The 27,021-nt window shown below is 36.2% G+C and overlaps 2 protein-coding genes across 2 annotated transcripts; one reads left to right on the top strand and one right to left on the bottom strand.

Annotated features, from left to right (window-relative positions):
- Positions 1-9,867: 9,867 nt before the first annotated feature.
- LOC145768723 (uncharacterized) lies at positions 9,868-11,832 on the top strand. The gene is made up of 2 exons (XM_082580302.1): positions 9,868-9,965; positions 10,353-11,832. The coding sequence occupies exons 1-2, from the start codon at positions 9,938-9,940 to the stop codon at positions 11,174-11,176; spliced, it is 852 nt and encodes a 283-aa protein (XP_082436428.1). The 5' UTR covers positions 9,868-9,937; the 3' UTR covers positions 11,177-11,832.
- A 3,184-nt stretch (positions 11,833-15,016) lies between these two features.
- LOC145769311 (uncharacterized) lies at positions 15,017-17,014 on the bottom strand. The gene is made up of 2 exons (XM_082580905.1): positions 16,875-17,014; positions 15,017-16,493 (listed from the first exon to the last, which is right to left on the bottom strand). The coding sequence occupies exons 1-2, from the start codon at positions 16,900-16,902 to the stop codon at positions 15,664-15,666; spliced, it is 858 nt and encodes a 285-aa protein (XP_082437031.1). The 5' UTR covers positions 16,903-17,014; the 3' UTR covers positions 15,017-15,663.
- Between the last annotated feature and the right edge of the window lie 10,007 nt (positions 17,015-27,021).

The raw sequence follows: 27,021 nt of genomic DNA, 5'->3' as shown, positions 1-27,021 counted from the left end.
CTTCTTTTCTATAGATTTCGATCTGTTTTAGCTACATTCTTACTGTTCGCAGGCTATGAACATTAACAAATCTTGTCGCTGACAAAATACAGTTGCAACGAAAGGACTGAGTTTGCTGTTCTGATCGACCTAATGTTTTGCTGCACGCCTAACTCACTTTTTAATCTCTGCTTGCGCCTCAAAAAGTGATTTTCAGCTAGTAAAAAAGATACGATACAATGGATACATAACACGTCAACAAAATAGCAAACCAAAACAATTTATTGTTTTTTGCTTTTGCATATAGTGTCGATCTCTGGCTTAAATTCAGTGGTCGACAGACGTAAGCACGCATCCAGGGTTTCATCAGCCATTCTGTTCCGTGTGTCGCTTTTCAATCGCTTCATAACGGAGAAAGTGCTGTGCTTTCACATATGTAGCCTATGTGCTACCAAACATGGAACATATACGTGAAAGAAGAAAAAGGTCTGACTGCAATTCACATAGTTCTTGCTGAACGTAAGATGGTTGGGACTCTATGACTATTTCCATTGGATTGTTGAAAAGCTCCATTTGTGCTTTCAGAAAATCAAAGTCAGCGAATCAGTCGTTAAACTCATCGATGATGTCACCAATTGTGTTATAAAATGCAGAAAAATCGATACTTTTTCTTTCACCAAATACTTCACTGCATGCAAGAAAATGGGTAGGTCTGACCAGTGGCGTAGCCAAGGGGGGGGGTTTTGGGGGTTACAACCCCCCCCCCCTTTGGCACGCGTATGACGTCACGATATTGAGAATGATGCTTTCAGTCTAAAAAAAAATTGCCTAATTTTAAACAAAATTGCATTAAAAGAGCGAGTTTTGCCAATACCAAACATTCAAACATCTCAGCCAGGAATTAGCAACAAGAAAACACAGAGACTTAGCTTTTTTTCCGAAAAATGCCGAAGAAAACATGATCTTATCCTTTTGCTATGCTACCGGACAGCACCATTTTACAGGAATATTCGTACCCACATTTTTGTTGAAAATGCTCTCAGAATGCACCAAATTCAAAGTGATTTTTCAAAATTTTCTGGGGGAGGCCCCCCAGACCCCCCGCCGTTGGGTGGCCAAAACCCCCCCCTTTCAAAATTCCTGGCTACGCTACTGGGTCTGACTGCTTCATTCCTTTGCAAAGAAGCTTTAAATACCACAAGTTTCTTGCGAAAACCTTCAATGTGTCCAACCAATTGAGAAATATTTTGTTTCCTACCTTGCAGTTTCATGTTTAGGATATTGAAGTGATTACTAATGTCTATGATTACTATTGACCCGATTATGCGCGACTTATTTCCGGTTGTGGCGAATGTAATGTATTTATAAAACGTAGGTGTATTTTTAAACCTTGGATTTAGCACTGATAATTGCGGCATGCACAAAGTGTTCGCGGGCCGCACAAAAGCTTCACGCGGGCCGAATGTGGCCCGCGTGCCAGGGTTTGGACCACCCTGGTTTAAGTTATTTAAATTTGGGTTGTAGCGTTTCATGGTTTGACACTGCTTCCTGAATTTTAGTGTCAAATTGGGATTTTCCTTTTTGTAAAATTTTAAATGAGTCAGCAGAGAATTTTTGATCTGTGCAAAAAGAACACTCTATGCAGGCGCGGATCTAGGAGTTTTTTTTCGGGGGGAGGAGGGGGGTAGAAAATTTGAAAATCAATTAAAAAGAAAGAAAAAAGTAAAACAGATATAAACAGTGGTACTACGACATATACGATATAGACTTGGACAACTAGAATTTTTGTAGTCTTTCGAAATTAGATTAGAATTATAATTAGAGTAATTTAAGCTTTTACAAATTAGACTAGGATTAGAGTTAGAGCTACCCAAGTTTTCACAGATTAGAGTAGAATTTAAACTAGATTAGAATTAGTGGGCACATATCTTTTTTTAGTTGGATAAAAACGCCAATGTGGCAACTTGGAATCAAAGTGTCATTCCACCATCACAGCGCCAAAACCACTTAGCCTACGTCATAATATACATTGTAACGTCAGTGAATTGATCGAATTGTTCATGGCTTAGCTGCTTAGCTCAAGGAATGGAATGACACTTTGATCTTGATCGTTTTATTGCATTTTCTTTGAATAACGTTGCTAAGACCGCAGTATCCTTCCTTTTGCCAAAAAATACTGTTGGACAAACTAAAATTTTTAGAAAAACTGGAGATTGGATAAGAACTACAACTGGAGCAAACAAGTTTTTACCGAATTAGAATTACCGACATTTCGCTCTAATTTATCGAATTAGGCAACTAGAATTATCCAGTTGTCCAAGTCTGATACGATATGCTACAAAATAGACATTAAAACAGCCATTTTCATCTATTGTGAATGATTAAAAAATAAATTTAGCTTGAATAAAAATTGGTATGCTATGCATGCAAAGTAAACTTGAAATCTGGTTTGAAACCATGTATGCAGTGTCCCTGACCAATTGGATATTTGTATGTTTGCAGGCATTTTATAGCCTACAGTTATTGATTGAAATTATAATAAAGACTAAACACTATAAAACAGCCATTCAAAGTTTCAGATTGTTTCAACTGACGTCATTTGGTTCAGCGTTGGTCAGTGGCAGATTTAGGGCAAAATTTTAGGGGGCGCCAAAGAAGTATGGAACAACCTCGTCGCAAATGGGTTGTGAGAATTTTTTGCGTTTTTTATCAATAAAATTGCCTATCTAAGTCAGGTAGGCTACCAGTCATTCCCACATGACAAATCAATAGCCTACCACAAGTGACAATCAGTTGTAAAGTTGAAGCAATGCCATAATGCCGCTCGTGGCAATTAAAAGCAATAACGAACGTGAAATGATAATTTAGGTATTTTCCACTAAAACTTTAGGTTATACAACAGTGATTGCTCCAAGTGAATGAAAAGGGGTAACTACCAAAATCCATTTCAATAATTTACCAACCTAGAGTGCCTGAAGCTCACTGGTGCATAGCCTAAAAACATGCATTATAAAAAACATTCAAACGGTGAGGCCTAGGTGTACTTAGTACAAGTGAGTGGTACTCAGCTAAGATATTGCGGATAAAAAAATAATTCAAATATGAACAAAGCGCTAGAAGTGATAGCGCCGTCAACTATTTTGCCGATTTTAAGTGTCAAGCGCTATGCGTCATTTTTTGTTTTCATGGAAAATCTCGTTTCACAATAAGAGTTTCACAATGTATTCTGGCCAGCGCGATTCATCCGAATTACTCGCTTTCGCGTCAGTTGGAATGGCTCCATGGAATACAAGCGGAAGAAGTTCGCAAAATGGTGATCACTCATATCGTGAGCAGTATCGAGAACGAGGGATCAGAGAGAGAAAGCGAAAAATCAGTGAATATCATCGCGGAGGTTGAAGATATTTTATTTCAAGAGCTCTATGCCTCTGAAAAGAGCGATGTTGTTGCAGTGGACCTAAAGATAAGATTTAAAATAAGATTTAGGAGTCGGCTTATCAGGGCACACTCGCTTTAGCCTGTCTGGTGTCTAATGTTTTTTGACTGTGTAAAAAATAAAAAATAGTAAAGAAATAAATAGTACAATAGATATACTCAATAAATAGCTAATTAAATCATGCAAGGCCATGTTTAGGCTAGGCTATCTATGGTATCGGGGATATTTACATTCTATATCCCTGTATGATACTATGTAAATACGTCAAACGAAATTTTGAGTTGTTATGTGAAAAACCCTATTCAAATACAAAGTAAAAACGGGAATAAATCTTGTTTGCAAAACAATGTTGTCGTTATTTAATCTCAGCACTTTTTTTCACTTTCACATGAGGGCAATACAGAGTCAAAGCAATAGGAACACATGGATTAAACATTATAAAAACAATATCAATCAATCATCAATCATTTTATTTTTCGTCATTAACGCGTCCGGGACGAAAAAGATACTAACTACAAAAATCGATATAAACCTACCAGCACGTTAACGAACGGGAAAAGGTGGCAAAACCTTGAAAGGTTTAAAACGTGCCTGAATGAAAAATTATGCAGTAGGCTATATATCAGTAGTTAGCACGGCCACAAAACCCAAAAACATGAAGGGGCATATGGAGATTGATTGAATATGGAATGTGATAGTGGAAATTTTTATTCTCTATTCTCAGAATGAGTTTTTTTGGAAATATAATCCTTGCAGTTTTGCACACTTGTGCAGACTTTAAACCGCAATCTAGGCTATAGCCTACCCGGAAATCGGAGCCACAATACAGACCTAATTGACAGAGGGAAATTGTAACTTGAAGCGTTGTTGACTTAAGATTATTTCTCTTCGCGACCACTCTGGAGGTATCACAACTGATTCAGCCCTCGATGAACAATGATGTTCTAGAATCTAGAATCTCGTTGGATCGATCTCGTGCGCCTTGTCAAAGTTAAACTGTTTGATGTATCGTTGAAAATTATGTGGAAATGTAAATCTTTGAGCTCCTTTTCGCCGTTTTCCGCGTTAACTTCTACACTAGAAGTCGTTGAATAAAAAAATATCTTTTAGTTGCTCAAGCACACACACCAAGTGTTGAAGGATCGCTATACGATTTTACAGACTTTTGTTTGCAAAGCCGGATTCTTAATCGTTTAAATGAGGGATCCGGGAAGACATAGCTTTGGCGGTAAGTGGCTATTGGTATTTTTTGACTTCCTTTTTCTGAATGAGCCATTAGTGATGAGTGATGACTCAAACTAACTTAATTAGTTTCGTAAAGCAAAAACGTTGTTATAAAAAACTATTTCGTTTCTTTTAGATGCCAAATTCTTCGTCTGGGTTTTGGTTTCAAATTAAACTTTCTCTCAAAATTGGCTCCAAAACTATGGCAACCTCGACGCGGCACGTTTTGCATGTGAAGTTGGGATTTTCCTTGACAGGGCCTCTAGCTTCCGAACGCTTGAAATAAATGCATCTGTTGCATGTAGTGCAGTAAATCGAGCTCCCACATCCTAGTAGCCTATTGACTCGCCGGCATACACGATACACCCCACATGGAAATTTTTAAGAATTTTCCGATTATTTCCCACCTCGGTCGGCTTTTTTGCAAAGCGCTGAAAGCAGCCTAAAAATAAAGCAAAGAAGAAACTTTCAATCCGTGATAAACCAAATTAATATGGTTCTGGTAACAAGTGACCTGTTTGCCTGGAGGCGTTTTCTACCTACCAGCTATTAGAATTGAGCTAAACAACACGTAAACAAATATGATATTCTAGAAGATTGGAAACAATCGTAAACTTTGTTGACGGAGTTTTCGAGAAGGGTCAAGTTATTTCAACATGTTTTTTTACGTTTGCACCATATGGTAGAACTAGCATTCTGCGGCTGAAGTCAATAAACATTGCAACAAAATTTTATTAGGATTTTATTGTCATCTGTTACATTTTGACATGTGGCAATGCTTTTTATAACATTTCATTGGTAATTGGTCACCAGAAAACAACCTTGGGTGAATTTCCGAGGTATTTTTTGTATTAGGTTATGTCTGATTAAAGCTCATTCAAAATGAAAATTGAATCAAAATGTTAATCAATCAAAATGTTAAGCTTTTGTAGAAAGTAATCATTATCGCATTGCTACGCTAGACACATACAAAGTGCTTTCTGCTCGGCAGCTAACATCACAACTCTTACAACTCATTATAACGCACGACGGCAGACCAATATAGCAATTGGCAATTGTCTATCACGTTTTTTGTTTTCTTAGGCCTATGGACGCAAATTTGTAACTTTTTTTCTATTTTACATGTGCTTTAATTTTTTTAATTTTTCAAGGGGTTGCAACCGTGCTAAAATCCTTGTAGGCCTATTTAGTAAGTCATTTCTCTCTCGAGCACGCTTTAACGTTTGCGTTTTGTCACTTCTACCTTTTTCCAGAGTCCTACTAGGCTATGTCATGCCAAGTAATATTGTTTCTTTTTTGCTTTGATGGTCGGAAACAAGAAACATCATGATGATGATGATATAGGTCTAAACACTCATTTATTAGCATAACAAGAGACCAAGGGCTATTCTACACCAAGTTGAATTTTTTCAACCTCCATTGAGTTTGCATGAGAAATCAAAGTATCCCTAAGCAGTGACAAGGAAGATTAATACCAAACACTATTTCCAAAACAATTAGAAAATTCTCAAAAAGAAAAGAAATCTAAGAAACGTTTTCCCTCTTGCATCAATCAATCAAGTTTATTTTAATGCACAATTGCACGAAATATAACATTCTACTTAAACAATAAATACTATTAATACTACAAAAAGTAATCAATGCCAAGCAATAAGGCCAAGCAGAGCAATCAATTACATCAAATTCTATTCGAATAAAGACCTTCTGATGATCTCCCTTTTAGGGTGAAACATGGGTAGAGGTTTTAGAAAGCATTAACTATATTTGACGTAACATATTTATTACTTATATTCGCATGGAAGCTACACCATGAAGCCACCGAATGCGGTTATCTAAGTCAAGGTGCTCCCACGGTATAAAAGGATTTCCCGCCAGCTAAAGTTAAATGTATTTTTGCTAACTGGATTCGCCCCATCGGTAAATTAGCACGTGTTTCTTAGAAGATCACTAAATAAAAAAAATATGTGGAGAGTGGTGGCCCAACTTCATAAAAATTTAGCTCAGGTCTAATTTCTGCAATGCAAGCTAAACGATTCGAAAAGTCGCAAAAACGTAAATCATTTGCAATTGAAAATCGAACACGTGGAACCTGCAACACGTCAGCAATTGTTATCGCTTTCCTTCTACTCACATTGAACTGCGTGTCACTTATGATTACAGACACACAAATTGTTAATGAATTAAAACTTTAAGTTCCTCTAACTAAGCCAATGCGATGCAAATTCCCCGTTTGGTTGAAGTTAAAAACTACCCGATTGATATTTGTCAGGTTTTCTGAGAAGATTAGAAAAATATATCAAAATAGCTTAAAAGCGTGACCACATGCAAATTGTGGTTGGACTTAATACGTTGTAGCCTACTGGTTTGCAAAGGCTATGTTGTGTATTGCAGCCTAAGTCAAAGATTTTCAAACTGGGATGAGCTAACCTTGCAGGGGTCCGTGAAATAGTTCCGGGATCCGAGATAAGTTTTTTAGATAATAATGAACTATCATGTTGAATGTAATTGGGTTGGGTATACCCAAAACCCAAACTAAGTTATAAAACACTAAACACCTACACTGAGTTTTTGTAAGCCAGGCCGCAATCTAGCGGCTGTTTGCAACTCACTGGTGTGCTTGTCTAAAATTATGTCACAAACTGATCTACGTGAGAAAAGACAACAGCATCCTTCCTTCTAAGGAAGTTGTTTTGTGATTAGCCTTCCAAAGACTAATTGTGTCAAAGAGCGTTAGCTCATATTCATACGGTGTGACGTAACATGACAGGTATGAGTAATTAGAATAACTGCAACGATTAACATTTTTTTGGTTTGTAGGCTAATTAAAAAAAAAATTCTTGCGAGTCCGAACACTGTGCAGTACATTGTGTCACAAATAAGGGTCGATGTTACAGCCTGTACGCGTTCATGTGCTTTGCCAATCAAACTCATTTGACATCATTTGAATACAGCACAAAACAGCATTTTTTCAATTAAGGTAGACTGTACACAACTTTACCCCACCCACGGCCTACTAGAACACGGCCAAGTATGTTGCTATTTGAGAAAATTTCTAAGAGTCTGAATTGTTACAATTATAGCTATGACAAACCTGTCATCTTCCCATTTCCAGAAGTAAGTAAAATGAGCAATATTTGCACCTAGACATATGTTTGGCTTGTTTAACCGGAGATTAGGTATGTATGTTAAGCACAACTTATGCAATAACAATGTAAAAGATGTAAGATTTTCCAACTGCAACCTGGAGGTAGTATCGTTTGGTGTGTCGCTTGTGGTGAAATTGCATGTTCCATTTAAAATATCAAGGATTTTGTGTGGATTCTATGTTGTAAGCTGTTTATTTGATGTGCTAATTTAAATTTTAGTTCGTTTTGTTTTCCACCAAGTTTAATTTTGCAAGTAAAATGTGGCTATTGGCAAAAAATCCTGCTATACAAAAAACCTAACGACTGTATGATGAGACTACCTCCAGGATGTAGTTGGAAAATTTTACATATTTTACATCATTATCCCATAAGTTGTGCTTAACATACATATCTAATCTCTGGAAAAACAAGCCAAACATATGTCTAGATGCAAATATTGCTCATTTTACTTACTTTTGGAAATGGGAAGATGCCAGGTTTGTGATAGCTATGATTGTAACAATTCAGACTCTTATAAATTTCCTCAAATAGCAACATATTTGGCCGTGTTCTAGTAGGCCGTGCCCCACCCCTTTTTAATTTTAAGACAATTTTGCGCTTCCGAAATTCGTAAATGTATTTTTCGTCTGTCACACATGAGCAGTTTTCTCCTGTTAATAAAAAGCTTGGAGCAACGACAGTGGCGCTTTGTAGGATCAAAAGCCTCTAAAGGTCAGTCCGTTTTTTAAACAATGTAACTTATTGAAGAAATAATGTTTACGACTACATGAAGAAAATCACGGTAAAAACAGCTGGTTTCGCGATTGAAAATGAAGTGACGTGCCAATTAACTAAAATCACAACAAAATCATGGCGTGGTTTTGTGATGCTTTCTCGTTCAAGTGCGTGCCTTCACACACGAAACAAATCGTCTAGTTGCAGTGTGGTGAGTGCACAATAAACCTCAAAGTTAATCTCTTACTTATTATTATCTTTTCACCGGTGCTAGTATACTTAAGTTTATGTTTTACAGCCAGCACAACGGGGACTGAGCATTTAACTTAAAAGTACTTTTGATTCTTTCTTAGTTCCCTAGAGCTGAAAGAAACCATCGCGTATTTTGTGGAGTCTTCTCGATCCAGTGGCAGATCCAGGGGTACTTGATTACTAAACAAACATGTAATTTTTCCATTGTTGCAAAATTTTCTTGCTCGTTTACTCGCTCAATTCTAATTCTTCAATCAAGTCCGCGACATTGGGCACGCATAGTTTCAGCTGTGGATTCACGACGCAGCAGCGGATTTAGAAAACAAAAATTGAATGGAAAGCACCAGAATTTTAACGATGCGAAAATTCTTAGGGAAGTAAATAACATAAATCTTTAGATCCTGAAAAAGGAGAGACATATTGCAGATGTACTTCGTTTTTTTAGTTTATTAAACCCTAATAAATGGTCGTCTCAGACAAGAGATGTGGGTTTGTGCTACCTGGATCAGCTACTGAGGTTGAAATATTTCACGTGCCCCTCAAACTCGAAGGAAAAATGAAAGTATTCCGAGATAAAAACATTGCTCACGCAATTGGTTAACAAATAAATTGATCGGTTATGATTTGAACCAGGCTCAGACTAACCACTTTACTGTCTTACAGAGAACTGATTGTGGTTGCACGACAAGTAGCTAAAGCAATGTAGTTTATTTGGTTTTTTCAAGCGTTTTTTAGCGGTAAAAGCGAGGAAAACAGCATTTATTATCATTTATTTTCAAGCAAAGGAAAGAGCAATATATTGTCTTTGCAAAGGACCACACATTAAAAGTCAATTCATTTTAATGGTGGCATTAAGATAATCCTGGTATTTTAAACGATTCAATTTGCAAGTTTACAAAATATTATTTTTGTCTAATAACTTTTATCATTGCAACATTTCTAGACCAATGTACTGTAACTATGATAGAATGGTAGTAATGGTACACATTTTTACCTGGGCGTGTAAATCTCACCATTGTTTGTTCTAAATGAAGAAAAAGGCTCGATCAACCGGTGACGTCAGTATGTGAACAAGTTATTTAAGTCGCGGATGGCAGCAGCATTGTTCATTCAAAGCGAAAACTAAGCCAGAACTAAGCCAGAAACCGAACAGCAAATTGTGAAATCGAATACTCAGCAAGCAAACATGGCTTCAACAAGAAACAAACGACCATGTGAGTAGTGCTCTGCTCTGCTTCATGTTTAAACTTCACAAAAACGATTTGAAACTTTTTATTTATGCTTTGTTTGGAGAATGTAAACACAATAATGCAATGTTTTGTGCTAGTTGAAATGGCAAAATGTAGATGTATTTCAGCAGAACTGTAATATTGCTAAACCTACTTTTTAACTTAATCGTTCAAGTAGCCTACAAGTTGCAAGCTTGCCTAAGTTACATCTCTATCGAAAACGTGTCTAACTTTGTCTTGTACGTTTAGATAAGTTTCCCACAACGTTTTGACAACATATTGATACAAAATGTCGTGACTTATAGCCCATTTAAGACGGTAAACATCAATTTAATATTTCGTTTTTAAATTAAACTGTTGATTTTTTTACAGCTCAATCAGCCGTTGTAGAAACCGATGGGCTCTGTGCAAATTCAGTAGATGACCATGGTCTTAAAACAAGAAAAGCACCAAGATTGTCTCAAGATAACAAAAAAACATCAATTTCTACTTCGATCCAAGATCTTTTTCTCGAAGCAGAAGATGTGGCAAATGGCTCAAACCCAGACCTCGTCTTTGAAGAAGAAACGAAGGAAAACAAATCGAAACCATACAATGACTTGCTCAATACAAAGGAAGCAAAGCGAAAAATGTCTCAATATTTGCAAGAGGAATTCATTGACAACATCAACGAAGAACCAGAAAAAGAACAGATAGTTGAAGATACCATTAAACCTTCGACAGCTGAAGAAGTAAAAGCAACTGTCGTCGAACATGGCACGTGCAACGTCACAAATTCTACAACCAATCAGCAATGGACGAAAAGCAGAATTTTAAAAGCTGACATCGGAGCAACGGATCTTTTTTATTGGAAACTTTATTCAACTATTGTCGGTATGGACTGCTACATTTTCGGGGCTACAATCAGGGGTTCCACAAAATATGTCACCCATCAAGCTGAAGGAGCGGCATTTCAATTTGAGGCCTCTGCAGTTCCGCCACAGGATATAGATGTGGACAATGGGGGTGAAGCTAACGACCTAAGGGCGTTTTTTTGGGTAGCTGGTAAAAATGGTGATGGTGGTTATTTGCAATTGGCCTCTGACCGAAATCTTGCAGCACGTCTTGATGCGTCAAAGAAACCACCTTTGGTCATTGCCGACACACTCGACGGAGTTCCAGATCAATGGACATTGACTCTTTTGACCCTTTTGTAATTTATTCTTAAAAGTAAGCGTGATTGAAAGGATAAAAACCATGTCATTATTATTTTTTCGAGAACATTTTATTGGCACAAGTGTTTTAGTGTATATTTTATTGTTTATTTAAATTTGCCACTGCTTCAATGTAACCTCCTCACTACTGTGCTTTTATCGCTCTTCAGCTCAAAGCAACTCTAGTATGAAAAGTGTTTAAGCATTTTCTTAAACATGATTTCAAAATATTGATCAGCATCAAATGAGTGTAAAATTTAATTTTTAATTTGAATCACCAAAACAACTAGGTCAAGTACAAGTTTAAAGTCTTCTTTACTTTATGTAATGTTTATTTAATAGGCTGTATTTAATTGATTATAAAACGTTAATAATCTTGCAAAAAAGGTTAAAGTCGTAAACATTATCACACTATAAGCGTTGCCTAAAAACGTTTTTCTATTTTTGTATTGTTTCTGCAGTATAAACAAGTAGTTTTATCTTATTTAACGCTGCGAAAGTTTTGTTTGTTTATAAAAAAAACTTTTTGTAAACTGTCATGACATTCTTATGTGATATTTAGCAAGTTTATCATATATGCGTTTTTTCAAGTAATATTTTGTTCTGATCAGTTTTTGTAGATTTTGTGGATTTCCAATTAAAAGAAAACAAAAACCGCATTGGATAAAGCGTCACTATTGTTTTCTTGCGGTGCAGATTACTAAGTATAAACAAGGGTCATGTCTGACACAGAAGCAGTCATGCGAATAGGCAAACATCACTTGCAGTTATTTACTTTCCAACTTTTCTTCACAGTCTTCTTCGTGCTTATTATTCCTTTTCTTGCTTTGGTTCAGCCCACATTTAAATTTGAGACCAATCTACTGTGGATCACCTGATGGTTGGAATTAGTTTAAATCTTTGCCTCCATCGATACAACTGAACACATCAAAACAAAGACATTTTGGCGTAGGTATATGTGTTTCAGCCATCAGAAAATACCTCATAAGAAGCCGCATTCTTTCTGTTTGAAATAAGCAGCCACCCACACTCTACGAAGTGTACTTACAATGCCTGACTAAACATTGGATTAGCCATTAACTACCTAGCCTATTCTATTTGACAAACAGTAACGCTCATTCAATTATTTTTATGAAACATTAAACACTTGATGTTGTAAAAATGCAATTTGATGGTTGAAGACCAAGCCTTGTGTAATGTGTAGGCTACAAATAATGGATTTACGAATTTATAAGGGCAGCTTAAACAAGAAAAATGTTTGCTTCCTAAGGCCTTGAATGTGCCGTAGAAATAATAAGCAAAGAGACACACAAATCGTAGTTTTAAATCCTGAAACAATAAGGTAGCACTAGCCCATCGGCCAAATTTGAAGCAAAAACTCACTTGAAAAAATGATAATCGGAATGTTTTATTCTGCTCCTATTGCGACAACACACGACAAGAAGCAGCGAAGTTACATTTTAGTTTTCAAGCCAGCTCCTCTCCTTATTTTGGCACACCATTAAGCGTTTTTGCCAAGACACATCCACGTGCTCTTGAGCGATCTAAAACCTACGTTGCTTCGAATGTAGCGCAGACCTTACCGCAACGCAGCCGAGAATTCAAAACTGACAGTTCATTTGGAAGACAAAAACGCACAACTTTGTTTCTTCATTGAAGATAGGCTGTAAACAACTAAAGGAAAATAAAGTTTTCTTTAACCTAAAGATGATTAAGGCTCAAGAACCTTTTACACAACCTGTTTACCTCCATCTCCTTTTTAATTTTACGACGATTTTGTGCTCCCGAGATCCTTATGCTTTTTATTGCGAGTTTTCAAAATTGCAAAGGAACGGATTTATTTCTAAAGAAATCAAAAGTGAATTTTTTAACATAAAGCATAAAACATAAAGTGAGTTTTTCAACATAATTTTAAGAAAACCAAAACAAAAAATAAATTTCAAAGGGACTACATTTGGTCTCCACATCGCCGGATGGAAACTCCAATACAAATTAACACGATTACATCAATAATGCAATTAGAGTAATGTCGACCATACTGGAACTGAAATTTTAACGAAAAGAATTTGCCACGTCAAAACCTTTAATATGTTTCTGAGTCAATATGCAAACAGTTATCATTTATCAATTGAAAGCGATTGCAATGGGTATTCCCCGTTCGGTTAAAGCCATAAGCCGTCCGTTTGGTATTTGTCAGGTTTTTTAAAGCTGTAATGATGTGATGCAATCGCTTTGGTAACTTTTCCAAATTACTTTGTGACAGGCTACATTTTAACCGGGCATGTACTGTAAATGTTTGTACTAGGGTAAGCTATCTTCTGGTTCGAATCAACTTTTTGCGTTCGAAAAGCAAAGAATAAACATCTGTTTTGCTGACCACTTAACTTTACCTTAATTTTAAAACTTAGGATAATATGCTAACGCTTTGTTTGAAATTCTTGACCGACAAATTCCAACTGACTTATCGCAGAGACACTTAGCGTTTCGATGGTTGCTGAGGGACCGTCTGGAGAACAACTTAGACCTAGTGGCCAACCAATGAACTCCATGTCCTTGAAACCAAAACATCTCCACAAGACACCTTCTCAGAAAAGAAATATTCAAAAAATGCTGGCACAGGCAATTGCGCACAAGGTAATCTCTTACAAAAAGCATAAGTTGTCTCGAAATAATGAATTGGATGCTCCACAGTAAAAAATACGCGGTATTTTGTTTACCCGGTGTCCTTCAAAAACGTATCGGTTCGGAAAAATTACTTCCTGCCTGGGTCGAAAAATATCATCTAGACTAGAGTCTAGACTAGAGCTAGACCCTATCAGTATCACCGCGGTCATTCGTAAAACACATCTTGTTGGGCTTGAGATTCACTACGTCTGAAGCTTTGCTTATCCGTTTGGGTAATTGCAACCCAAGTATAGAAAGTTTGGTCAAGGCCTTAAGGTTCAAAGAACCAGATTAGAGGTACACTATGCAGAAGTTATTCTAGCCACTTTAATCCAAGCTACATTGGTTCAAACTTTAAAGAGTATTTTGCGTTGACAAATGACGATTAATTATTTACTATAAGTTTCACGCTTTAAAACGTTTTTTTTAGATGCATTCTAAGCAATGTAAGCATGCCTAAAATTACGGAACATTTCTCATAAATGTTGGAACAAATTTATTCATCCATTAGCGTAGGCTACTTTGTACTTTGTTTTAACTGTATGTCATTAAACAAAAATGAAACGTTCTTTGCGGATTTTCAAACTCAATTGTTGATAACTAAAGTGTAAATTTGCCAACAATGCAGAAACGGCAATTTTAGGTTTTGAGTTGTTTCTTCAAGTAAAAGTTTTTGCTAGAAATTCGGCCAGTGGGCCAGTGCTATCTTGTGGTTCCTTAAGGATTTAAAACTACAATACTGTAAGTGTAAGCCTACATGTGTTTTTTGAATATTTTTTCTATGGCGCATTCAAAGCCTTATGAAACAAACATGTTCTTTATTTTAAGAAACTACTTTTTGTACACAAGGTTTTGTCTTCAACATTCAAATAGCATTTTGACAATATCAAGTGTCTAATGCTGTTTAAAACAATTAAATGTAAGTCACTGTTTGCTAAATAAACTAGGTGGTGAATGGCTAATCCAATGCTCAATTGAGCATTGTAACTAGTCTTCGTTGACTTTAGGTGGTCGCTTATCCAAAACACTAACAACTGGGCTTCCTATAAAAGATATTTTCTGATGGCTAAAGCACATATTCTTCCGCCACGTTATCAGCTGATCGGGTTTATCTCAACATTAAATGTAGGCCTAGCCCGTGGCCAAGTAGTCGAATGTACGAGTAAACATAAGTTGTCCAGTTTTTGTTTTACTTTATTCCGAATTGTGCAGACCAAATCAACAACATCCAATCATACTAAAATAAACATGAAACAACGCACAAAACTTTTAAAATACTTACAATTAGTTAAAATTACAAAAATTTGATGCTTTTTTATTTTTTTTTTTACAAACAAAAATTCCTACAAAGTTAAAAAAATTAAAATTACTTGTTTTACAACAACGATGCATAAATAAAAAGCGTTTTTAGGCAATGCTTAAAGTGTAATTATGTTTACGACTTAAACCTTTTTTGCAAATTATTAGAAGTAGTTGATCAGTTAAACATAGCCTACTAAATATTTTTTTTGCAAACCAAACAAGTAAACTTTAAACTTGTACTTGGTTTCGTTACTTCAGTATTTCACTGCATCATAAGATTCAAAATAGCAAGCAAATTTTACACTTTTTTGATGCTGATCAATATTTTGAAATCATGCTTAAGAAATGCTTAAACACTTTTCATACTAGAGTTGCTTTGAGCTGAAGACTGAGTGAAGAGCGTTAAGAAACACACTAGTGAGGAGGTTACATTGAAGCAGTTGTAAACTTAAATAGACTATAAAATACACACTAAAACACTTGTGTCAATAAACGTTTCTCAAAAGAACAGTAAGAACATAGTTTTAATTTAGTCTATTTAAAGTCAATTTCCACTGATCTGAAACTCCGTCGAGTGTGTCAGCAAAGATCTCAGGATTTTCAGGTGGTGTTGATGCATCAAGGTGTGCTGCAAGAGTTTGGTCAGAGGCCAATAGCAAATGACCACCATCACCATCTTCAGCAGCTACCCAATAAAACGCCCTTAGGTCGTCAGCTTCACCCCCATTGTCCGCATCTATATCCTGTGGCAGAACTGTAGATGTCTCAAATTGAAATGCCGCTCCTTCAGCTTGATGAGTGACATATCTTGTGGAACCCCTGGTTGTAGCACCAAAAATGTAGAAATCCATACCGACAATGGTTGAATAAAGTTTCCAATAAAAAAGATCCGTTGTTCCGCTGTTAGCTTTCAGGGTTATGCTACTCGTCCATTGCTGATTGGTTGTAGTGTTTGTAACATTGCAAGTACCATATTCGAAGGCAGTTGCTTTTACTTGTTCAGCTGTCGAAGGCTTAATGGTATCTTCAACTATTTGTTCTTTTTCTGGTTCTTCGTTGATGTTGTCAATGAATTCCTCTTGCAAATATTGAGAAATTTTTCGCTTTGCTTCTTTTGTATTGAGCAAGTCATTGTATGGTTTCGATTTGTTTTCCTTCGTTTCTTCTTCAAAGACGAGGTCTGGGTTTGAGCCATTTGCCACATCTTCTGCTTCGAGAAAAAGATCTTGGATCGAAGTAGAAATTGATGTTTTTTTGTTATTTTGAGACAATCTTGGTGCTTTTCTTGTTTTAAGACCATGGTCATCTACTGAATTTGCACAGAGCCCATCGGTTTCTACAACGGCTGATTGAGCTGTAAAAAAATCAACAGTTTGATTTAAAAACGAAATATTAAATTGATGTTTACCGTCTTAATGGGGTATAAGTCACGAAATATTGTATCAATATTTTGTCAAAAAGTTGTGGGCAACTTAATCAAACATACAAAGCAAAGTTAGACACGTTTTCAATAGAGATGTAACTTAGACAAGCTTGCAACTTGTAGGCTACTTGAACGATTGAGCCAGAAATTAGTTTTAGCAATATTACAGTTCTGCTGAATCACATATACATTTTGCCAATTCAACTAGCGCAAGAAATTGCATTATTGTGCTTACAATCTCCAAACAAAGCAGCATACTGTACATAAAAAGTTTCAAATCTGTTTTATGATATGAAGCAGAGCAATACTCACATGGTCGTTTCGTTCTTGTTGAAGCCATGTTTGCTTGCTGAGTTTTTGATGTCACAATTTTCAATTCGGTTTACTTGCTTTGTTGGTTGGTTTTCACTTTGAATGAACAATGCTGCCATCCGTGATTTAAATAGCCTGTTCACATACTGACGTCACCTGCTTATCGCCCCTTTTTTCTTTATTTTCAACAAACAATATTATGATGGCATTTAGACGACTAGCTAAAAACGTAAATCATTCTATCATCGTTACATCATACTGTAATGTTGCAATGACAAAATGAAAGTTATTAGACAAAAATACTTTGAGTTCCAACGCTGGAACAGGAATATGTTGGAGTTTTTTTTTAATATGACGTGGAATATGCTGTTATTATTTTGTAAAGTGGCAAAACGAATCGTTTAAAATTCCACGATATTTTCTATGTACACGTCATAATGCACTCGTTAAAATAAATTGACTTTTAATGTGTCTGGTCCTGTGCAAAGACACTACATTGCCACTTTTTCGCTTAAAAGCAATTGATAACTAATAAATGCTGTCTTCCTCGCTTATACTACTAAAAATAGCTTGAAATAACCAAGCAAACTACACTTACTCGAGAAAGGTCACATTGCTGCACTAGTAAGTTTGTCATGAAAACACGTAGTTTTCAATCAAAACAAAGTTATTTCTAATAAGACAAAGGATCTTGAGTGAAAAAAATCGATGCAAACGGTTGATCAAATACAGTGGTGAATCTACAAAAAAATTAGGTAATTTTTCTTTCAAGACCACAGAAAAATTTCAATGCCGCAATTTTTATGTCGAAGCCTTGCATGGGCCAGTGTTTTGTATTCTTTCAGTAAAAATGCTAAACTTTGCAGAAGTGGCTCCCCTTGCTTAGCCCATAATGTATAAGGCATATTGTACCTCATAACTCACGCACGACAGTAGGTCAATTTAATTGTTAACTAATTGAGTGAGCAATATGTTAACTTCGCAATATTGCATTGTTTTCTTAGTATTTGAGAGGCATGAAAAGCGCTTCTTTCTCTTTAAACCACTGCTAAAACCCTGCGTGCTCAACGCCGCTTACATAACGAATTGGAATTGAGCAAGCAAAGCGAGAAAATTTTGCAATAATGAAGAAAAATTATATGTTTTTTCTGTGACGATCTTTCCTTCCTTCTCTGGATCCGCTACTGGATCAAGAGGACTCCACAAGAGTACGCAGTGGTTTCCATCCAGGAAAATCAGGAAAGGAATCAGGCTGTTACAATCATCCAGGCTGGGATTTAAAAGTACCTTTAAATCATGGTAGAGGTCACCATGCTTTAAATGCTCTGTCCACGTTGTGCTTGCTGGCTGTAAGACATGAACCTAAGTATACTAGCACCGGTGAAAAGATGATAACAAGAAAGATGTTAACCTGTTAGATTACTTGTACACTCACCACACTGCAACTAGACGATTTGTTTCGTGTATGAAAGCACGCACTTGAAGAAGAAAGCATCACAAAACCACGCCATGATTTTGTTGTGATTTCAGTTAATTGGCACGTCGCTTCATTTTCAAACGCGAAACCAGCTGTTTTTACCGTGATTTTGTTCACGTAGTCGCAGTGGATGCTCATTATATAATCTGTTATGTGTAGCTTCAAGTGTAAACTCTACTTGCCATGAAGTAGCAACAAGTAGTTCCAAATTGTGCCAAAAAAGTTTATTTTCCAATAATAAGTTACACTCATACACTGTTTAAACGTTCAAAAAATGGACTGACCTTTATGGTCTGTTAATCCCACAAAGCGCCACTGTTGTTGCCAAAAGCTTCTTTGCAAATGCAAAGTTGCAAACAGGAGAAAACTGCTCATGTGTGATAGACGAACAAAACAAAATTTTACGAGTTTTCCACAGATGTAATTTTGTAAAGGTAGCAATTTTATAAACAAGGCTACCAAAACACTATTACTTGGCAAAACATCTGTACGGCATATGTCAAGAAAGTCATCCCTTTTGTTAATTCACATCATTAAAAAGCTAAATATACACTGGTAAAAAGATTAGAAGTACCTCAATTGACAAAGGAAGAAAATATTTCTCAGCAGATGTTCATGTCTTGTCTTGGTATGTTCATGGCTTCCGTGGATGACTCAATGTGTCTTCTGGGTTTATTGTTTACCACAAAATATTCTAAAAACAGGATTTTTGTTGAGTTTTTGTAACAGCATTGTGGGCTACTTGTTGCGTGATGGTTCTGTGTGGTGAGCGTACATTTTACTTTCAATAAACGAAATGTTGAACATGTTAGGAATGCCAGAATTGAGCCAAAAAGTGTCGAACAAGCTTTCTCACAATACTATCCATTAAATAACGCATGTAGCCTAACAGTCTGTCGCACGCTCAAAATAACGGATATGCTAACCTTCAAGAAAAATACGGGTTGTAATTGCATATGACCTCAGTGTGCTTTCAATTCATCACAACAAAAATTTCCACATAAAAATACAGGTGATCTGGTCTGGAAATTTTAGTTTGCTTGATTATGGAGTACTTACTTTAATTATTTATTTCTGTACTGCTTATTTGTTAGTGAATTACAACCAGATTTTGACCGTAACAACCAAGGCCAAGAGAGTAATTTGGACGTGGTACGAGCGAAGAACCAGAACCATCAAAACAAGTGATTTAGGAAAAAAACAATAAATCTCCAAAAGTATTTGGTGCTTTTTATATTCTCAAGGCCTCTGAATAAACTTTGGGTTTTTAAGGGATTCTGAGCCTGAGTATAAAAGCATGCTCTGGATCCCTGGTCAATGTAGCCTAAATGACAATAATAGATGGGCTAATGACGAAAATTACGTGGCAAAGTAGTTGAAGCATTGAAGCTTAATTCTGTACAGTGGACAATAACGAACAGGTATTGTGTTGTTTTTGTGATTCATGACATTACACACGTTTTACGTTATCGATTGTGCAATTTGAGCGTTTTCCTGTCTAGTAGGAAGAACTATTGGCTACTGCACGACTACTCTTCATCGTCAATAAATAGCTCAGAAATTTACTGTAGGCTACGTATGCTTAGTGGGTTTTTATCAAACCTTCAAATGTTTACACAATTTTTTTCATTGGTAGACAGTTAGTAGGTAGCCTACTGCTAAGCTTCCATTTTGGATCAAGTAACATATTGAATCATAATTTTTAACTGTTAAAAACGCGTTTTTCTCATTACTTTTGTCTATGTTTTCTATTGAATATCACGAGTTCTGGGGTTGAAACAACTCGGTAGCTACCCTTAAACATGCTTTAGTCTTTTATCACGAAGTGACCTTTGAATCGAAACGACAAGTGATGATTTCAAACTACGCCAAAACATAACGAGCAACTTTAGTTCTTTCGTTGCTTCCCTGCTTCAAATGTTAATTTGGCACACACTTAGACTATTCATAGATCTTTTCCTTGAAAATCGTTTAGATAATTACTTTTCGTGTCAACTTGCTGAACAAGAATTGCTGTACAATGACTCGTTTGAAAGATAGATTGATTTTGAATCTGTATCCTTGGACTGGAAAAGCTTCTGATAGAGGATGTCTGGTAGTTTCGCATACTTGAAGAGGCTTTGAACCACTGACGCAAGCTCGGTTACCAACATTGGCAGACTGAAGTTTTGCATTCTTGAAATGTTGTTGTCTGTGAAATTTTTCTTCCACTAAGCGCCTCTGTATGAGGAAGCAATCTTTAAAATAAGTTGCTTGAGCGCACACCCGAGAGCCGCATGAACTCTATTTGATCTTGCGGTTTCTTCATACACGTAGTTGGGTGCTTAACCAACTGAGTTTTGGACAGACAAGATATATTGTACTTTCAGTAAACCTGCTAGATTAGCATTAGCACGCCTTTAATTGCGTGACAAAATACTTTAAAAGCTTCTTTTTACTTTCGTTCATCAGCATTCTATCATTACAGTAGCCTACTGTTTATTTTAGATGTAGAAACCAAAGTTAGGTTGTTTCAATGTTTGTAAATGTCACAAAAACGTAAATAGGCTGGGATCTGAAGTTTTCAAATTACAACAAAACTTTCTTTTGCAGGAAGTCCAACAAAATTTAAATGTTGCAACATTAAGTTTTAAAATTAAAAAAGGAAGTGAGAAATTGTCATTTTTAACCAAACTATTTGCAGTTTTGCGTAGTTTGTAGCAAAGATTGTCTTTATTTTCCAGTTATTGCTAAAATAATAAAAAGCGATCGTCGTAAAAGAAATAGTGCTTCTTGCTGTCAATAGATTTAAATACTTTTTTATTCCTGTGTCGTCACTATGTAATTTTTGAAACGTCATAATTGGATTTTGTCTTGTCCAGGCAGTAGCCTATAATTCTGAAACGACTTTTATGGAGCTGGTAAAAAAATGTGTAAACGGGCTATATGACGTCCTTTTGCAGAAAGATGTCAATTCTGGTAATTTTGACAAGCAATTTGAAAAAACGCGGGAAGTTTTAAGAAACAGGCTTGTTTAGGCTACATCTAGTTATTTTTGATTGTTCCAACTAACGTTTAAATGAGGTAACTTTTGAAAGTAATATTAAATAGGACTTTTAAAACCTTATAAAAGTTACCGAAAGAGGGGTAAATTTTCTCTTTACCAACGCTCCACAAATTCTATTTAAATACGGTATTGAAGAAGGGACTTTTACGATGGTAAAAGCTTTATCAATGAATTGTACTGGTTTTCGCACCTGGCTGGTTGTATTTGCTTGATCTGTACGGTGTCCAGTCGTTTGGTGGCAACTTAAATGCAAAATCCTTGCAAAGTTATAATTCTCTGCCACATCGAGAACACACATGTCAAGATCCACCAGCATCTTCGTAATTGCACACGAAAAAATTGCAAAACTGTAGAAACAGGGACAGCTACGGAGAGCTTAGGAGAGTAATTATTTAATGGCCCCTCAAAAAATTTTTCTTGACCCCCCAAAAATGGTTTTGAATGCTATTACAACGTTTTAATGACATTGTATCACATGTTGAATGACATTTCATAAATGCGTGGCTGCATTCAGTAGCTATATTTTTAAACAGATTTTTTGTTTTAAGTTAGGCCATTTGCGGCAAAAATTGATGTCACATTTCGCGAAATTGAGTTAAGTGCACATTTGTAGTCAGGAAAGCATAAAATATGATCTGTCAGAACTTTCAAGTTGAAGTTTATTTGAATTCGACGAAAACGATGCCGCCCATTTTTGGCAAAGTCGAATCGTTTTTGGGAAAAAGCTGGTATGTGCGTAGGGTTGCTGTCAGAAAAACTAATGTGGCTGAGTTCGCCAAAACAAAGTAGGCAGTACAAACATAATTTTAGATTTTTCAATATCTGTAGAGCAGGAAATTTCTATGGGATGTTTAGAGTAAGCTAATCAAAGTTGTTGCGCTTTTGATCTTGAATTACCAAAGCAAAAATTAAGAATATTAAAAAAATGATCACAATCTGTCACCTTCTTCTTTTTCAAATCCATAGACGTGGCCAACACGCTAATTTGCACTCAGTTGTGATTTATTTAATTACTCTATGACGTAACTATTGTTTTTGTCTGTCCTTTAAAATTTAAATGGCATTAGCAGTAGCTTAGGCGGCCTAGGCTAAGCGGCCTGCACATAAACAATTTACATTTCAAACTTAAGCGTGCGCGGCAATTACATATTTTGAAGATTTTATTTCAAAGTAGGCAAGGCATGCGTTTAAAACCATTGCAGTTGCTTCGTGTCAGACCTGGCCATAGCATGGAACTCATTAGGCTGCACCATGACCCGTGACAAAAACGTACACCCTGACGTCATCAGCAAATATTATTATTTCAAATCGACACTTCGGTTTTTTGAGAAACTAAAATGGTCAAAAATTCTTCCGATACTTTTTTCCGTACATTTTAAATGGTTCAAAGGAAAGTTTTTGAAAAAAAGTTCATACGAACTTTTTTGCATAAAAATTATTAGGTAGAAAGTTGATATGTGAAATTTTCGTGCAAAAAGTTGATGAGCCGCAACATAGGGGGAAAATTTGATAAGACCACATTTTATTCGAATATACACAAAAACTACAGCATCTAAAAAGTTAAAACTTACACACCTAAAATGTTAAAATGTATCAAAAATCTTCGTCAAACACTCATACTCTCAGTAAAATCTTTAAATGTATAAAATTGTTGAGCATTTCATTGAAAACTTCAAACGTCGTTTTCTCAAAATGCCAAAATGCGACATTAACTTTTGCCGCCAACGGCTTCAAATATTAAAATGTTTGCTCTTCACCAAAAGTTGCTTTTGCTACCTAAAAATATTCTTTCTAGCTATGTCACTGTGTAGAAAGTTTAGAGTTTAGAAAACTGTGTAGAAAGTTTAGAGTTTAGAAATAAAGTCGACGTCTTAATCCAAGAATAGGTTGTTTTCCATTGTTTCCAACTTTGCACCTCGCGATATTTGAAGTTTTGCAGATCAATGTTAAAATCTTTAAAGTAGCCAAGTTGAGAGATTGTCATTTTGCGGCTCTTACTTAGGTAAATAATACGAATTTAAGTTCAATTTTGAGTTTGAAATGCTGATTTCAGTAGTAATTATGTCAAATTGCTGTGTTTTAACATAATTTACAATTGTACTAGATTAATTTTCACATTAGTTACTTTTTAATTTAACCAGTTGGTGAGCCATTGACAAGCAAGGTGTAGGCCAACTGGAGTAAAGCGTGTTTTAAGACAACAAAATCCGTCACTCTTACATTGATTCAACGTTGTCTGGGATTGCTTAAGAAGATACTTCGCTTTCAGTGGACGTTACATTTACAGTTTATGATGCTGATTGAAGGTTGAAAGACGTTAAAGTTGGGTTGGCCTACCCCTTTTCGTTTCGTAAGATTTTCTCCTATTTGTCGAGTTAGTCTTTTGACAAACGGAAATTGAGCAAACATACTTTTATCTGGAATAAAACAAAACAATGTAAATTCCTTCTTGAGAGAAAGGGCTGAAAAAGCTTATGGAGTGTCATGCATGGCATAACTCGTCGCTTTTCGAATGTTGCATAAGATAAGGCGAAGAAGACGTAATTCTTTTGAAGCTCGTTTCCACGTGCTTGAAAGAGACTTTCTCTTTTGTGTCACTGTAGGGTCAAATTTTATTCCCATAATGTAATGCTCAGCAAACTTGTGGCTTATCTATTGAGGGCATACAACTTGAAAAACCCAAGTGTCTTTAAGTATCCTACCACTGTGTTTAAGTTAAAACTAGAAAAACATTACCTCACAAAACACTCTCATTCCATCTTTGTTTTGGGTAATTATCTTGAAATTTGATCTGCTTAAAAGGCACTGCGTTTGCGCAAGATCACGGTCTGGCTTTTGACATAGCTCTCGCTAGTAAAAAGTTAGATAATTTATTAGTGCATTAGCCATTACTTAACACAAAACGGAAAAATTGCAACTTTAAACGTACAGAATAGTTAAAAAACGTTTCTGTTCATGCTTGGTTTCATTCCAAGCTCATCAAAATCTCGTTGGAAAAACCCTCAAGAAGGCCTTCAATAACAACTTCAGAATGTTATTTACGATTGTGGGCTGTTTTTACGCTCATTGAAAAGAAGAAAGTGTGAACCAAACATATTGATTTCTTGAGCTTTAAGTGGAGACAAGATTTCACAGGTGTTTTTTTTATGACGTTCAACAAAAAACAGTGTAAGAAGATATTTTTATTTTCAAATAGTTTGTGACGACTTTAGCAAATTAGTTTGCTCGCATCGTTTGGTTTTTTGACAATTTCTAATAAATTTCCAAAAATTTCTATAAAGGATGCTGGAAATTTAAAAATAGTTACCGTTCTATTATGCAATAACCAAAACCTAATAGAACTGTATATAGCACTTCTGATTTGGCTGCATCAAACGAGCATAAATAACTTTTAAAAATAATGTTTAAATATATTACTCATTACATGGGGCAGCCAACCGCAAACAGGAAGGGCTAGCGCCTTGCGTTCTTTTTTTGGTTGGTCATTCGCAAGAGCGGTAAATTCCCTCGAAAATGCAAAGACTTCCTGCAAGTTTAATAAAATGCAGAGCCATACGTAAAGTCTGCTAAGTTCGTCATTATAATGTCATATTGTTTACGTGCGACCTGTGTATGTAAGCAAGGGAGATTGATGGCACAAAAATTTTTGACGGTTAAAAACTAAAATTATGATGTATTTGCGACTGGAGGTTTAAAGGGTTTTAGACAAATATGGATTGAAATTGTCCATATTGTTCACAGGCCTAATTCACTGTCGGCAAGGCATTAATCTATTTAATCGGTCAAAGCTTGTGGTCATAATACCATCATCGTTATCATTGTTATTATTACCAGTTACAAGAAAAGAGTCTGCATATTTTTTTTAAATTACTTATTTGAAGATTCCCAGTGTACGTTTTATGTTGCCAGACCAAAGGAAATTATATTTAATGGCATATTTTCAGACACATTTGAAAAAATATTGTAGTTCTACTAAACATGTGAAATCTTTACTAGAACACATCGGGCTTGTCCAGGACCGGATCCCAGAAGCAGCTTTATGAGGGAAGGGACGATTTCAATAAAACATAATGATGTGTAGGTGCAGTAATCCGACTTTGCAAATATACCGTGAATAACGTTACTTTTTTTGTGGGGGTGGGGGCGATTACCTCATTAACCCCCTGGATCTACCACCAGACTTTTCTCAATACTTTATCTCGGAACAAGGTTTTGCAACGTGCGTATCAGAGCGTTCGAAATTACTTCCTTCTCTGATTCAGTTGGCCCAGTTGTGTGATTTGTCGAAAAACACACATAGAAACAGTTAAAGCAGTGGTTTGTCGTGGTGTTCTAATGGTTGCCTTAAAAGGCCTTCTCCGAGAACATATCAAAAGCATGTAGCTGCAGCCTAAAAATGCACTTAACGACAGAAAAGATTGGCGTTTTTTCCTTTCCGTGCGCTGAATCGAAATCTTCAACAAGCAGACAGTCAATAACATGAACACAACAATTAAAGAAACAAAGCTATTTTGAAATTGTAACTTTCCTGAAACCGATACGATCAAGATGGAAGTTCACGCTTCATTTTGCGAGCTTTGTAAAACTTGTTCGAGTAATTGCACGATTTGGAAACAACTTCTGGTATTTCCAGTTTTGGTGGGAAATAAACTACTTTCAAGTTTTCCACAAACTTCAAAAGAATGTGACGAAATAGGGGTTTGCGGCAATGACTTTGATGGCGCATTTGGCTAGTGCATCACAACGTCTACTATAAAAGTTTTATTTGGCAACCAATAGCAGTAAGTGAGCTGAAAATCAAGGCATATTTTGCACTGTCCCTTTCGGCTGCCTCCCTAAATGGGCTGTTGGCCAGGTAGACTTAAAGAAGTCGGCCACTCCACCCAAAAATGAAAAGTTCCTATCAATAAATTAAAACAAGGTCTTTGCTCGATTTTTGAATTAATTTCGTACTGTAACGAGTTTTCCCTTTCATAACTGTTTTGAACGTACCCTGTAACGCCCTTGTACCGCCCTGTAACGAAGTGAACGCCCTGTACTGTACTGAACGCCCTGTACTGTACGTACCTGTTCCGCCCTGTAACGTTGTGAACGTACCCTGTAACGCCTTTGTACTTGTACCCTGTAACGTACCCTGTAACGCCCTTTTGAACGTACCCTGTAACGCCCTTGTTTTAAAAAAAGTAGTACCCTGTTTTTGAGTAGAAAACGTTAATTGGAAAAAAAGAAGAGTGTACAATAAGTGTACATACATAGAAATTAAACTGGGGTTTCCTTAGGGGACTAAAACAATTCTCCGGGCCGCCTTTAGGTCCCACATAGCATGGCCCTGAGCGACAAGCTTTCGGCATGATTACTAAATATCAATCGGTTGCAAGTAAAATTTTTGTATATTTCACTTTCAGTTCCACAAATTGAACATTGGAAAGTTTTCAAAAAGCACACTTTCCGCTTTCATCTCACTATTCTATATGTTTCCTGGTAACGTAGCCTAGTCATGTCTGCGCTTCAATCGCTAGTCCCCCCGACCCACAAGGGCGAATCTGCCCCAAAATCTGGTCAGTGCATAACTGCATATCCGTGCTCGTTGGCTTATAACGTCAACACTTTTTCCGTAGGTAAAG

Source organism: Aplidium turbinatum, chromosome 4 (genome assembly GCF_918807975.1).
Source record: "Aplidium turbinatum chromosome 4, kaAplTurb1.1, whole genome shotgun sequence".
In the NCBI taxonomy this organism is placed as follows: domain Eukaryota; kingdom Metazoa; phylum Chordata; class Ascidiacea; order Aplousobranchia; family Polyclinidae; genus Aplidium; species Aplidium turbinatum.
The sequence above is the reverse complement of the archived record's forward strand: the minus strand, read 5'-3'. Positions and strand labels throughout refer to the sequence as shown.

Bases quoted from the DNA above. Each gene is read 5' to 3' on its own strand.
- LOC145769311 (XM_082580905.1), bottom strand. From the start codon at position 16,902: ATGGCTTCAACAAGAACGAAACGACCAT. The intron at 16,494-16,874 runs GTGAGTATTGCT...ATTTTTTTACAG, and splicing joins AACAAGAACGAAACGACCAT to CTCAATCAGCCGTTGTAGAA.
- LOC145768723 (XM_082580302.1), top strand. From the start codon at position 9,938: ATGGCTTCAACAAGAAACAAACGACCAT. The intron at 9,966-10,352 runs GTGAGTAGTGCT...ATTTTTTTACAG, and splicing joins AACAAGAAACAAACGACCAT to CTCAATCAGCCGTTGTAGAA.